At 32.3% G+C, this 14,034-nt stretch overlaps 1 protein-coding gene across 1 annotated transcript; it reads right to left on the reverse strand.

Moving 5' to 3' along the window:
• Positions 1 to 91: 91 nt before the first annotated feature.
• LOC148604180 (solute carrier family 49 member 4 homolog) lies at positions 92 to 11,756 on the reverse strand. The gene is made up of 13 exons (XM_088547689.1): positions 11,664 to 11,756; positions 10,307 to 10,764; positions 9,605 to 9,695; positions 9,105 to 9,268; positions 8,541 to 8,604; positions 8,258 to 8,289; positions 7,675 to 7,725; positions 6,731 to 6,860; positions 5,589 to 5,697; positions 4,260 to 4,327; positions 2,881 to 2,999; positions 1,856 to 2,038; positions 92 to 422 (listed from the first exon to the last, which is right to left on the reverse strand). Exons 2-13 carry the CDS (start codon positions 10,671 to 10,673, stop codon positions 301 to 303), a joined length of 1,500 nt encoding a protein of 499 aa, XP_088403815.1. The 5' UTR covers positions 10,674 to 10,764; positions 11,664 to 11,756; the 3' UTR covers positions 92 to 300.
• Positions 11,757 to 14,034: the final 2,278 nt, after the last annotated feature.

Below are 14,034 nucleotides of genomic sequence, written 5' to 3' on the forward strand. Positions count from 1 at the left end.
TTTGTCAAGAAATGAAAAAAAAAAAAAGAAAACTTTTTTTGTTTGAAAATTTATTTTATATATTTATATAAGATATTGACATTTGGTACCACGTGACGTTATTTTACAGTCCGTTCAAGAGCCCCAATATATTATAAAATCAAAAATATGTTCAAATGAATTTAGAATTCGTTTAATTCATTTATCGTTTTATTTACATGACATAATAGAACGTTACATGATAGAAGTATTTGATTGTCTATTAAGACTTAATTAATATCGTATTATCTTCTACAGATAGCACACGTAGCTATTAATATTTCATTCAACTTTTATCTCGCTTTCATCGATTTCTAATCTATTGTATCTCTCCTTCAAAAACACAAGAACTGGAATACATGCTCCGATTGCACCAAGCAGGCACCAATTTTCCCAGTTTGTTCCTAAAAATATTGAATGTAGATTAAGTGATAAGGGTAAAAATGGTAAAAATGCAACATGAATAACATTGATAGAAAAAACATAACATGTAAAAAACATAACATGGAAAAAACAACTTAAAAATCAGCTGGTAACTGGATACAAATGTTTTCCTAAAACATTGAATATATATTAAGTGATATGGGAAAAAAAAACAGTAAAAATGCAACATGAATAACATTGACCAAAACAAAAATAACATGTAAAAACATTAACATGGAAAAAACAACTTAAAAAATCAGCTGGTAACTAGATGCACATGTATACAAAGCTCAATAGATGATACCACTCGATTCACAACCCAGTAAAATATGATGAAATATAGACAAGGCCGTCAATCAGGAAGATAAAATCGCTCCAGTGTTTAGTCTGAGGTTGAAAACCTCGATATAGCATACTTTTAAGATACCAACGATAAGTACTAACAAAAAAGTTGTTAACGGACGGATGGACACCATAATTCACCTCCTACAAAGCAGGGGATTGGTTTTACTTATTGACAGAATGGCTTTAAAAAAAACAAACAATTATTCCCGGAGACCGGTTATGTATTAGTGTTTTATGACCAATTCATCTTGACAGAGTAATTTTGTTTTCGATTCTGAAATGACAGTTTCATTTATATTCAACGCTTTTCCATATTCGTCAAGTACTTAAGGTAGCCTAAGACGTCCACGATCTGAGTAGTGCAAACAAATATAAATTATATTTAGTACTTCTTTCTAAAGAGATAAGTTTGTTTCTAGAAAAGCAGAGGGCGCTTACCCGACCGGTGCACCTGGTCCATGGTCTAAGTTTTTAGTGGAGTCCGAGGTGCTCATTTGCTTTTGTTACTGTGTATGTATAATTTAAGTTACTCTATGTTCTTTGTTGTGAATGTCTGTTTTCCATGTCTGGTCTTTGTCCCTGGATTACATTCTTTTGATTTCCGCTATAACCTTGGTTCCCTTAATTACTCTTTTGCCCATTCCCGAGAACAAATACTATGTTATATTTTTTCATCAACAGAATCGATAACAAGATACTGTAAAGGAATCTCTATACGTTTGTTTGATATTTATCAAAGTAGACTCGAGTCTCTTATATATGCAACCTTAAATATCGTCGGACTATTTACCATGGTTATAGTCTCCATACCTTTGCAGTGCAATGAAAAACATTCTCACCTTTTTATAATTACACTATTTCTAATACAAACATTTTAAATTGCCTTTACTTAATCCTTGTAAAAATCAGATTGCATGACAGAAAAAAAACAACCAAACAAACAAACAAACAAGACTTAATCATATTCATATAACCATAATCAATTATCATTTATTCACGATTTTGATTTTAAAAAATCGTCAAATAACTGACTATTGAAGCAATATGAAAGACTACGACATATACATACCAATGTTTGGAATCATTTGTACCACAAGGAAAATTAAGCCACCAATATTATTCATTAATGTCAACACTAGGTTAGTAATACCCTCCGCTACAGGATACGTCACTTCACATGCCATCTCAAAATACAAAGGAGATGTAGAGCCTCCAAACATACATAGAAGGATAATGGAAGCGTATAGCTGGACTGAAAATATCATTTGTATGGTTAAAAAATTGAATTTGAAATCTAGGTTTAATGCACATCCGATTTCGCTATTTTGCCTAGGTATCGCTCGTTCTTATTACATCACTTCCCTTTTTAAATTAAATTTTTAAATTAGTTTACTGAAATGAGCTGGAGGTGTTTTACTCAGTATTACTCATGTGTTTGAATTGACGGTAATGATAACTTATCTTAATGTTAAGTGATAAATTTGGAACTGCACATTATGTCCTTGGAGGAGACTAATGTTAGCTAACAAAATTGTTTTCAGTTGGACCGAACTCTTTACAAAAAGTTGTTGTTAAAAATCCTCGTCCCTGAATTTTCCCGTTCAAATACAATTCAATTTCAGAAATAGATTTCAGTAATAAAGAAAAACTGTTCAAGACCGTACATAACACAGAAAATGTTTTTTTTTTTGTGTGTGCTACTGGTACATCAGATTCATTTTCCTCATGCTCCTGTTAATTATATAATATAAATTCCTGACACTGCCAAAGTTAAAGGAGATTAATTATGCACAAAAACTCAACAAACAAAGTATGCTTAATAGTCTTCATATGCTTCTGTTTACGCAACTATCGGAGACATTCATCTTCCACAAAAATCAACCAATCAATCAGGAACGGCAACTCTTGCAAAGTTATTTTTCAATTTCATACACAATTTATATAATTTTTAGAATCAGAAATTAAAGTTAATTTTGCAATTTTTTTTTAAATGCACGTATCATCCCTTGTCTGAACTTTAAAAAGACTGATACACATGTACTTACAAAATCAATCACATCAAATTATCAATAAAATCGTCAATTAATATCATACCCGTAGAACTTGGTATACCGCCTTGGATAAGTAAGGTGAACCAAACTAAAGATCCCGAAGCCCCACAGTACAACACCAACAGAAATAACCGCATATGTTTGGAAAACACATCTGCAAACCTATTAAATAAAAGTGTTATTGATGATTAGAATTTAAAATATAGTGGGCATTCAAACTGCTACGTTTATCAGTATTTTCCTTTTATTTTATGATATAAATGATTGCTTATATTTATTCAATAATTATTTTAACTTTTGTCATATAAATGTTTTGTTTTTTAATAGTTTACTATTAAACCATCTCCTCTAACTTTGGCAGTGTCAGGAATTTATATCGATAGTTACGTAAACTAAAGCATATGAAGACAATTAAGCTTCCCTCGCATCTACCCTAAAGAGATTGAATAAAGGATACTACAGACATTGTGAAGTCAGCATCATATCTTCACCTACACTTGGAAATCGATGGTAAAGAAAACAAACTATTAACCAAACTTTACCAAACGCTTACCCTACCGGTGCACCTGGTCCATGCTCCCAGTTTTTAGTGGAGTCCGAGTTGCTCATTTACTTTTGTTATGTTGTATGTATGATTTTAGTTACTTTATGTTCTTTGTTGTGTGTGTCTGTTTTCCCTGTCTGATCTTTGTCCCTGGATTACATTCTTTTGATTACAGCTATAACCTTGGTTCCCTTGATTACTCTTACTACAAACGTGATGACTTTCAGAATTGTCAACTTTCCGAGTTGCTCATTTGCTTTTGTTACTTTGTACGTATAATTTTAGTTTCTTTATGTTCTTTGTTGTGTATGTCTGTTTTTCATATCTGGTCTTTGTCCCTGGATAACATTCTTTTGATTACTGCTATAACCTTGGTTCACTAGATTATTTTTGAACTATAGAATTATATGCACGTGGTATAAAAATGAGTTATACATTTAAGTAATACTTCATTAGAGATATGATTGCAGAAATGGAATGTGTTGTCATTCTTACTTTTGAGACATTCCTACTTTAAGTCATTTGGAAATTGCTTATGTTATTCAAAGGTTATTACACACTCTACATATGTAACGCCCATATAAAGCTTTTAATGACGTCTTGTTATATGGCTTTCTTTTCACATAAGTTTTAAAAATCAGAGAAAATTGGAGAACTGCAAAGCTCCCTAAGTATTATTAGATTCTGAATGAAGTGTTTCTATTTTCTGTTTTTTTCTGTCTCCTGTTTTTCGTAGTTCTACTTTAGACATATTCGATATAATTTCGAATGTATATATTATTTATTTTATATAATTTCACAATCAAAGTTATAATTGAAATGAAGGCGTTTAAATAATGAAAACTAGATGATGCACACATAACTCTATAACTGCTTACTTGGCAACAACTAAAGAAATAATACAACCAGCTGCTAAAGAATAGAATCCAAGCCACCCAGCTTCATCCTGAAAAGAGTTACTGACAATAGAAGAATTCAATACTTCAAATAGATTGTGGAATAGATATCGAGCTTGGAAATCGATCTAGTGATTTACTTCCATTTTATACTTTTATCGACTCGAATGATCTATGTTTCATTTGTTTATTTTCTGTTTTTGTAAAAAAACAAAATTTCTAATGTCCTTGTGCGTGTATTTGTTACAGGTACCAGTTATTGTAAAGGTAAGTATTAAAATATTTTGGTTGAAACAAAATACGTGCGCTTTCCCCTTGAACAATTTGAAGTGACCCATATTTACAACGGGCTGTGACGTATCACTGACCACATTGATAAGTCAGGATCAGCGGTTAAATAAAGTTAAACTAATGTTGGTACGTCAAACTATTGTTTTTCAAAAAAGGACTCAATGGGTAGACTTTAGAAAGTGTAAGCTGTTATTTTCGATAAATCAATACGCCACTAATTACCATTAGTCCAAAAAGAGCTAACGAAAAACCTTAGTCATTTTTATACACGTTATTCTTTTTAATGTACATCCACAAATCTTTGTTTGGTTTTCGTTTGTCCCTACACCAGTTTAATTTTTGACTCTACTCTCCTCTTTCGTCATAGTGATGAATTGAGACTTCAAATTTCTATTGTTCATTAAGCCCATACATGTATGTTTGTCGCAGCTGTTGGTCGAAAGAAACCGTTTAGATGGGATTTTTTTCTTGGGTGTCTATTGCACGCACTCGAGACATGTTTCTAACGACCAGCGAAATATTTTGTGAATGCATTGTAAATTGAAATATTAACAGCTACAATAACACCTGGGCTATCTGTTCCCCGTTTCCGTTGTTTAAAACCTAAATTATGTTACATAGTAGAAAATGTTATATAACTGATGAAGAAAAATTAGCAGCTTCAGAAAACTATCGGCTGAAAGAAAAAAAAACGAGTAACATCATCATACAACTAGTAACCTAAGACTGGCTTGACTAACGTATGTATACTGATCTGAAAAGATTGTGCATTCTGTTGGAATCTGGTGGCTATAGAACAAAATGAAAAGAAAATATGAATAGTGAAAGTTTTTTTTTGTCATCTTTTGTTAATACTAACAACGTGTTTTATTATTTTGTTAAAGAATTGCATGATTTGAAATGAAAATTTACATTATTATTGGTCTGTACCCTATCATTAACCAGTATATATACGTTGCCGGTTTCATTTCTAGTAAGGGACCTAAAGGGTACTGTTTTCTCTGTAATCAAAGCATGTACCTCTCCTATTCCATGTGGTTTGAGTATGACATCGAGAACACTTTGCCAACAGCCTAGAACGCCAAGGGAAACCCCATATGTCATACAAATCAACCAAAATTTTGGATTTCTGTAAATATTTCAAAGTATTAACTTAAATGATATAAAGTCTAGCTACGATAACGCCTAGGATATCTGTCTCCCGTTTCCGTTGTTAAAAAACCTTAATGCTATATTTCAATGTGTTAATGAAAATAGAACGTTTGATAAATATGTGTGTTTAATTGTGTAATATTTTTGTTTCCACAGTGGCGGGATTTTAAAGAGAGCCATTAAAGTTATTTAACCCCGCCGCATTTTTGTGCCTGTCCAAAGTCACGAATTCATGGCATCTGTATGTCTTGTTTCATTTTTAACATAGTTAATTTTATATGTCACTTGAGTATGTAGTGGCAACTCTTTCGCTGTACCTATAAATAGTGATGTGCTACAGCTACAGCCTGCCCTGTAGTATGAAGATTTCCTCGTCGTTCATTGAAGACCAATGGGTTGCCTTGGTCTGATGTATTAACCCGTTTTGGTTGTAGTCTTTTGACATACACACCTTACCTATTCTCGTTATATTGAATAAACAAGGCACATAAGCTGACGTCTAGAATATGGATTCTGTTATATGGTATAATGTGCAACACGTCTTATGTCCATAATTCGCCAACGGAATATTGATCATATATAGACCTTTCTTTGTACATATTTCTTATGATGATATCGCACGACTTATTCTCTTTAATAGCGGTACGAATATAGTTATTATGGTGCCCGTCCGTCCGTTCATCTGTTCACAAAGTGTTTCCGTTACAGTTTTGTTTTTATATCCTATATAATGGACTTTGGGATGGAGAAAGGTGGTAGCTTTTAGTTAGCTTACCACTCCAGAACAGGATCCAGAAATTTTGCAAATGGAGTGGCTGCTTTCATGCTATTTTAAGTCAATTATTCCCCAAATACTAAGCCATATTAGCGATAAGAAAGGTTCGGGATCCTTCTTCCGGGAACAACTCACCAATAAACTCTGCTTTAAAGATACATATAAGATCTTTTATTAACAATGCATTAATAATGTTATTGATATTGCAGCACATGAAATGAAATAATCTACCAACCTGAGTAATCGTTTTATTCCGTCTACAAAATCGACTCTTTCTTTTGCAGCAGAAGCTGTTGGTGGTAATTTAGGTTTGTCCGGAAAATATATTACAACCAACAATAAAGCGACAACTGATACTCCAAACTCTGGTAAACAAGAAAAATCTCATCGATGAAATTAGAATATCATTATGAGAAACAATTGAGGCTAATAACAAAATTACCGAACTGATAAAATCCAGTCAAAAGGAATAGTTTAAAGGAAAGGCCTTCCTTCCAAAACTATCTACAGATCTCTGAGGTATTTGTACAAGTCTCTGTAAAGATCATGGAGTGGGTGAAACATGGTAAGAAACAAACCATCATTTTGGAAGTTTAATTTGACTATATGCACCACCATCAGGATTGAGGATAAAAGACAAGATTTTATATATCACTTAGGTTGATTGAGATATGATACAAGTGAAATACAATGAAAATGAACATTTCAAGGGCAAGTAACACATTTTTGTAAAAAACAAATTGAAAATTGTCTAAGCAAATCCAGTGATGTAGAGATCAAATAACGATCTTTTCAAATACAATCATTTTCCCATGTTGTCTCATTCTTACAAACACTTACACTCAACTACTGTGAACCATGTTTTTAAAAAAAAATAATTATTTTTTTACTTTTTTTTCAAAGACGAAATGTTTGATGAAATCACAAACATTTGCCGCATCAAAAATACCTACTCGTCAGTCATTGTCATCCCGAAAGTCGGGAAATTTAATATTTGCCCAGTATTCTACTTAGCTATAAACAAAAGTGCCTCATCATTTTTTATTACTAAAATATCCCTTCTAAAACAAGAAGGAACAGAATGGAAAGAGGAATTGAAAAAAAAGTCATTACCACTGTGTTGGTTATTTTGAGGAGAAACAATGAAATTGAAAGTAGAATGATGCGATTATTACTCACCATAGTACATCAGCTTCATAATTTCTTCTCTTTCATTGTGGATCCTGGTGTCTGAAATCCAAACAGATGATATGTATTTGTATTATACGCCCTTATTTTGTCCTTCGTTGATAGGATTTTAACACATGGTGTATCATTCATACTTTCCAGTTTCACTTATGGTTTGATTGGCAAAATAAATTAGTTGGGAAAGAAAATTAATAATTAACATTTAAAGCCTGTTTACTTGATCAAAGTTTGTCCTACTATTTTAAAGTTTTTGCTGAATGTTTTGCCAAAGTTGTCTGTAAATGCGATCAAGGTTGATTTATGAATACCCAATAAATGGACGGGAAATAAATCACACAATGCTGTTTGTTTTTTAATTAACATTCCGAAAATTTATTTTGATTATTCAAAACCCATCAAAGTCCATCATAGTTAATTACAAATTAAAGGTTGAGTTCTGCTCCATCTTATTCCCTCAAATAGTTTTATACACATTTACACGGTAGAAAACCACTCTGCTCTTCTGTGATTGTTATTCTTATGCTAATTTTATGATATGAATATCATGTTGTATCCAATATTAAAACTGATTTACCATTATTGCTTGTGATATTCAGGTAACCTGCACTAAAATAAAAAAGAAAAGATACAGATCTATATTATGCATATAAAGAAGGCAACATATCACTATTTAAAAAAAATGTCCGTATATGTCAGCCTTTTGGTGAAATAAATGTAGCTAGCGAGTGTTCAGAGATATGCACTATCTCCGAAGAGAAAAACATCCTTAATGGCCAAAATTTGTATTATTTGAAAAGAAATGTTTGATAACAAGGACAGTCTGAAGCAATGTTTTTGTGATGTAAATCTGATCATACCTGGAATTCATATATAGTGACGTTGTATTGTCGTTATCAGGATGATCAGGAACAAAGTATGGACCTAAAATTGAGTGTAATTTAAAATGTTAAACAATCGTGTTTCAATGCATTTTTTAAGGTTATCTAACAATTGCTTAACCAAATTCTATGGTCAGTACAAGATCAATTAAATGTGGTGTTACACAGAGTTCTTAAACAACAATTATGCTAATACATATTATTCGATTTTAGGCTTTGCTTAAAAGGGACGGAGCTATTTGTATTCAAAGAACGACCTTGGTCATAGTGTGTTTTTTTTTATATCATTGATGTCACGAACAACGGGAATATACGAGAATTCCCATTAAACACCCAGTTCATTCATGTTGAACTTCCTTACTGCGTACGTCATTTCGGCATTACGAAAACTATTTTGAGCCAGTTCATCTACATATTTAGATTGTGTCTAATGCTCCGATCCTAAGAAAACTGTGAGAATTTGTATAGCGTTCTTTGGCATACACGTTTATCAAACTTTTGTGCTAAAATAACAAACAACTTAGAATGTTTCATCAACTTTACCTATTATAAATGAAATACCAACTCCAATAGAGTTTAATATTGCACCGATGGCTGTGGAGGTAGTTCGTTCATTTGCAGGGAACCAGAGTGCCGATAAAGCAGGTGGTACACCCATTGCTACTGGTCCCGCTAATCCATTTAGTAACTGGCCTATGTTGATAGTCCTAGAGGTTATCAAATAAATCACAAGTGTTATATTAGTTCGTAATTTGATACAATGTTCAGTTTATTCGTGATAATTGTTATTTCTTAGAACATCACAACAGAGTTGGTCGAAGCACATGTAAATACATTGACTTTCTAAGGAGTCGACATATTCAATGTTTTGTTTTTATAGTTTCAACATTAAACTGTTTGCAAGTAATACATTTCGGATATGGCACAAATAACATGTTTATATACATATATCAAATTTGAAAAGATGACTTATTTCAGTGTGTTGTTAGTTTGCGAATTAAATGAGAAGATGACAATGGCGAACTTTGTTTTAAATATTATACCATTTAATGTAGTCAGGATTATCTGTAATACATCGTACTCCTGCTCCAGCAGCTACCAGAATCGCAGCAATAAGAGTTGCCGGTCGGAGTCCTATAATGTAAATCAAACTATCAATGGAAATCGGTTTCGTGTTATTAAGCACGATCGCCTTAAGCATGACGTACACCTCCTCATCTACGTTGATTTCGGATAGACTTTTGAAGCTATTTCTATAAGTGATTAATTGAGTAATTGAATGTATTTTCAGTTTAATCGTCTGAGTCATATACTGCATATAGTTAATTTGTACACAATTACTCTTTCTACTTGATCGACACGCCGAGTTAGAGTTTTAATTGGCTCAAAGAAGCAACAACCCAATGGTAGGCTTGTCATTCCCTTTGACTACTAGTCTTCTAATCGTTACTCTTTCAATATTACAGCGCATGCTAAAGCAGTGACTATCATTTCTTGAAATCTCTGTTATAACTATGACCAGTCACACAAGAGGTGATGATACAATAGTAGCAGTTAATTAAGTAATCTTCTCAAACATTAATCTGCCTTACGTCCGAGTTGATGCATGCCTTTGCGTCTGTGGTCAGATTTGTACAAATGTTATTGTAATGTGATTTTATGCATAACAGAATTGACTATACTATTTACTTGCATCTAACTCAATAAAACCTCAGAAATTAACTTTTTCATGGCACACATTTTACCTTTTGTATCAACAATCCATGCAGATGGGAAAGTAGCAATTAGGTAGGCAATAGGTCCCCAATTAGCAAATAAAGCAATATCTCCATCAGTCCATCCAAATGCTTCCTCACTAGATGCTGCTATTGGACCCCATGTATTCCATAGCCCACCTTGCATCAAAGCGACAAGGGAAAAAGCAAGAAGGACATACCACCGTCGTTTGTAGACCTTGATTTCTTGTGATTGTTTATTGCTGTTGACGACAGCGACATCTGGAGTCCCATCGTCGTTTATTATAACTGCACTGTTGTTATGTGAGTACAACGAATTAGAAACAATTTCCGTTTCATCATGCTTTAAAAGATCACAATTCGAGTCCGTATTCATCGTTATATTGTAGACATAAACCTTAAGGAGACCATTTGCTATTTAAGGTGTCAAACCTATACGTCAAAAGATGTTACTTAGTTTCACCCGCCTGGAAATTTTAAAGCAAAGAGATAAACCATATTTTTTGCTAATGACTAGCTCTTAGATAGACGTGTGACATATCAAGAACAGTGTGATTAATAAACAGATTTGAGAGAAAGGACTATATTGTTTAATGTAGAAATTGGACAAAAATGCTATACAAAGTAATTATATAAACTGTTTTAACTACTTTTTCAAGTAGGTATAAATGATTACATTGTCAAGTTTTTCATGATTAAATGTGAGTAAAAATCATAAATTGTAAAGAGACTAAGAAATTTAAAAAAAGGAATATCAAAAGAGTAACACGATGCTATTTAAAGCATTAAGTACCGAAAATATACTGAATTTAATAAAGATCAAGAAATATTTGGAAGTTGCAATGTTATTGTAATTTTTTTTGCTAATAATATTTTGTTGTAGATAGAAATATAAAGCGATGAAGTCACATTAAATCAACCTATCTCAAGGGAAAATATGTCTTTATTACAATGCGGCTGAAATAACTCTTTTTGACATATTGTGTTAAAGTATCCAATACAAGGCACATTTTTTAAGGAAGGATTTCTGCATATTGTCATTTGTTCACATTCAAATATAAGTTTTTTATCATTTATGAGAATAAACGCATTTTGTTAGCTTTAAATCGTCCAATTTTAATTTATCGTGTTTTTCTCATCGGCATATGTTATAAATAAAACTAGCATTTTAATGAAATACTGTACCATGGATTTATTTTTGTTTATTCTGTCTCGTAGTGTTACGAGTAAAACATTTTCAATTTGTATTAGATCTGCTTTTGATTAGTCTAAATATGAATGCATTAAATACCAAAAGAACTGTAATATTGTTAAATAGTGCTTGCAGAGGTAATTTTGTAGGGTTACAATAGAATGCGTCACATACCATATTTTAGTGTTCAGTAATTCAGATATGAAAATCTTATATTATACAAACAATGAAACCTGTATATGTACAAATTAAATACGGTCATATTTGTGTAAGTGATTAGATACGATCCACTACACAAACTCACAGACACATCTATATATAGATGTAGATACATTACTTGATATCAAATTTATATTATTTTCATATCATTCGTTATGTTAGAACTTGCCGTAATTACACAGACATCTTGTGCCGCTATAGACTTCTAACAATTAGGCTTCTGGAACAAGGTTATGTTGCTATAAGCTTGAAGTCATCACTATAGACATTGTATTGTCGTCATCATGAACGCATGAATCATTACGGTGCATCTATCTGCACAATAAGATCCGATTTGGTCAACGTGACATTGTGTTCCTTTCCTCTTTCATCTACCCGGTCTCGACTTTTAATGAGCAGCTCGGTGGTTGTTTCTAAAAAAGCCGAGGACGCTTACTCTACCGATGCACTTGTATCAATTTTCACGGTTTCAAAAATGATAATCGTCATATTGTGTTAAAAACCGGACACTTTTTCCGAGCTTTCCTGCCAATCACGAAAATTAAAACGTTTACAGCAATAAGTTGCTTAAAAAAATTATTTAACATATTGCTACCTTGATACAACAAAATTATTTTATTTGATGTAAATATTTACTAAATCAAGGTTTATAAAATGCTAAGCTGAGAGTTTTTGAGATATATAGACAATTTACACCTATATTTTTATATAAAGAAAACGAGAGGGCTTTTACTGGACACGTTGTGTGTATTCATTTCACCTGTTTTCCAGTGACATTTAAAATACAATTTTTTTCTTCTTTAAAAGTGTTTGCATCCTTTCTATCCATCAGTTGTTGTCCAATTTGTCGTGCACAGTTTTCAAATTTCTGTTTTTCATTTCAAATGTCTATATCAAATATTACGTTGGAACACAAAAATCTAGACAGAGTGTCAACCTCTACTGCAAAGCCATATATTGACACATTCTAATTCTTATTCCATGTTCATATACCCTCTTGCAATGTTTAAAACCTGTATAAGATATCATAACATATCTTGTTTTGCAGGCTCAGAAATCAAACTTTCATCCATATAATAGTAATTGGAAAAACTTCGAAGTGTGCATGCCTGCTTGATGCTCTATAATAATTTTAAAAAATGTAAAAGTCCTTTTTCATATTCTTGAATTTTACTTCGTTTTTCTTATAAATATGTAATAGGAGAAGTAACGGTCTAACCCGACAAACTGGTTTTCTTTCCGATCGGAAAACGGAGAGGAGAAACCTTCAAATTCAAATATTTATTCTTGCTGCGGTAAGTACTTTATTTCAAAACATTTAGGTATTTACGAAAGTGAACATATTGTCATTTCCCTAATGAGACCGCCAATCAGGTTGGCGTGTGTTGATGGGTTACGTCCGTTAAAAAAACCTTGCTAGAATGGCTTGCATTGTATGTTGAATTGTTTCAGTATTTCCTGTATGCACTCAAGAACCTATTTAATTTCTAAATGATTTTAGTTCTTTGTTTCATACAGAGTTTCAGTCCTGCTAATTTACAAGTTTGATTAAAATGCATGGCTATTGAACTTGCCCTAAGATCTTTTTAATATGCATTATTTAAAAACATTTAAGTGTAGTTTAGAAATAATGTTACCCATACACAAACATATGCTGTCATAATAGAGAAAATGCCATTGCCGGCCTTGAGCAAAGTTCAATGCAATAAAAACCTGAAGAATTGTCAAAACAGACCACATACAATGTTTCATTTTATTGTCTGTTACGTTTTCCATACGTCAACATATTAATTTTAAAGAAATTCATTGCTGGTATAAAACCCCTAAGTCCGATATCAAGATCTTGGGCTTACAGCAACGCCAATATTAAAAGGTTCATTTATCTGTAATTGTATCTTTAACTTTGTTAGATACACTCAGAAAAATGACGACAAATGAAATCAACCAGCATCTAATGTTGTTTCAATTTCTATGAATAAAAACTCTCCATACCCATGGGTTTGTCTCTCTTTTAGAAGTGGCCTTAAGGAATATTTACACTTTATATGACCTCGTGGTGACCTCTGAAGTACGTTTTGTAGTTTATGTTATACACATCACTTGCGTTTTGCCATAACAGATCTTTGTTTCCATTTCATATCATTTTTAGCTTTTCTGTCTCCATGGAAACCGTAGAAGGATTTATTCAATTTTTTTTTAAGGCAGAATATATATTCAAAAATATTGTTTATGTATGTTAAATACGGGTATATTAGTGATAAGATGCGATATACTCAACAATAACACAGACACATACATAAATATGTAGGGAAATTTCTCAAGATAT

This window comes from Perna viridis, chromosome 10 (assembly GCF_037379345.1).
Source record: "Perna viridis isolate PV_CMFRI_1.1 ecotype Kerala chromosome 10, ASM3737934v1, whole genome shotgun sequence".
Lineage (NCBI taxonomy): Eukaryota > Metazoa > Mollusca > Bivalvia > Mytilida > Mytilidae > Perna > Perna viridis.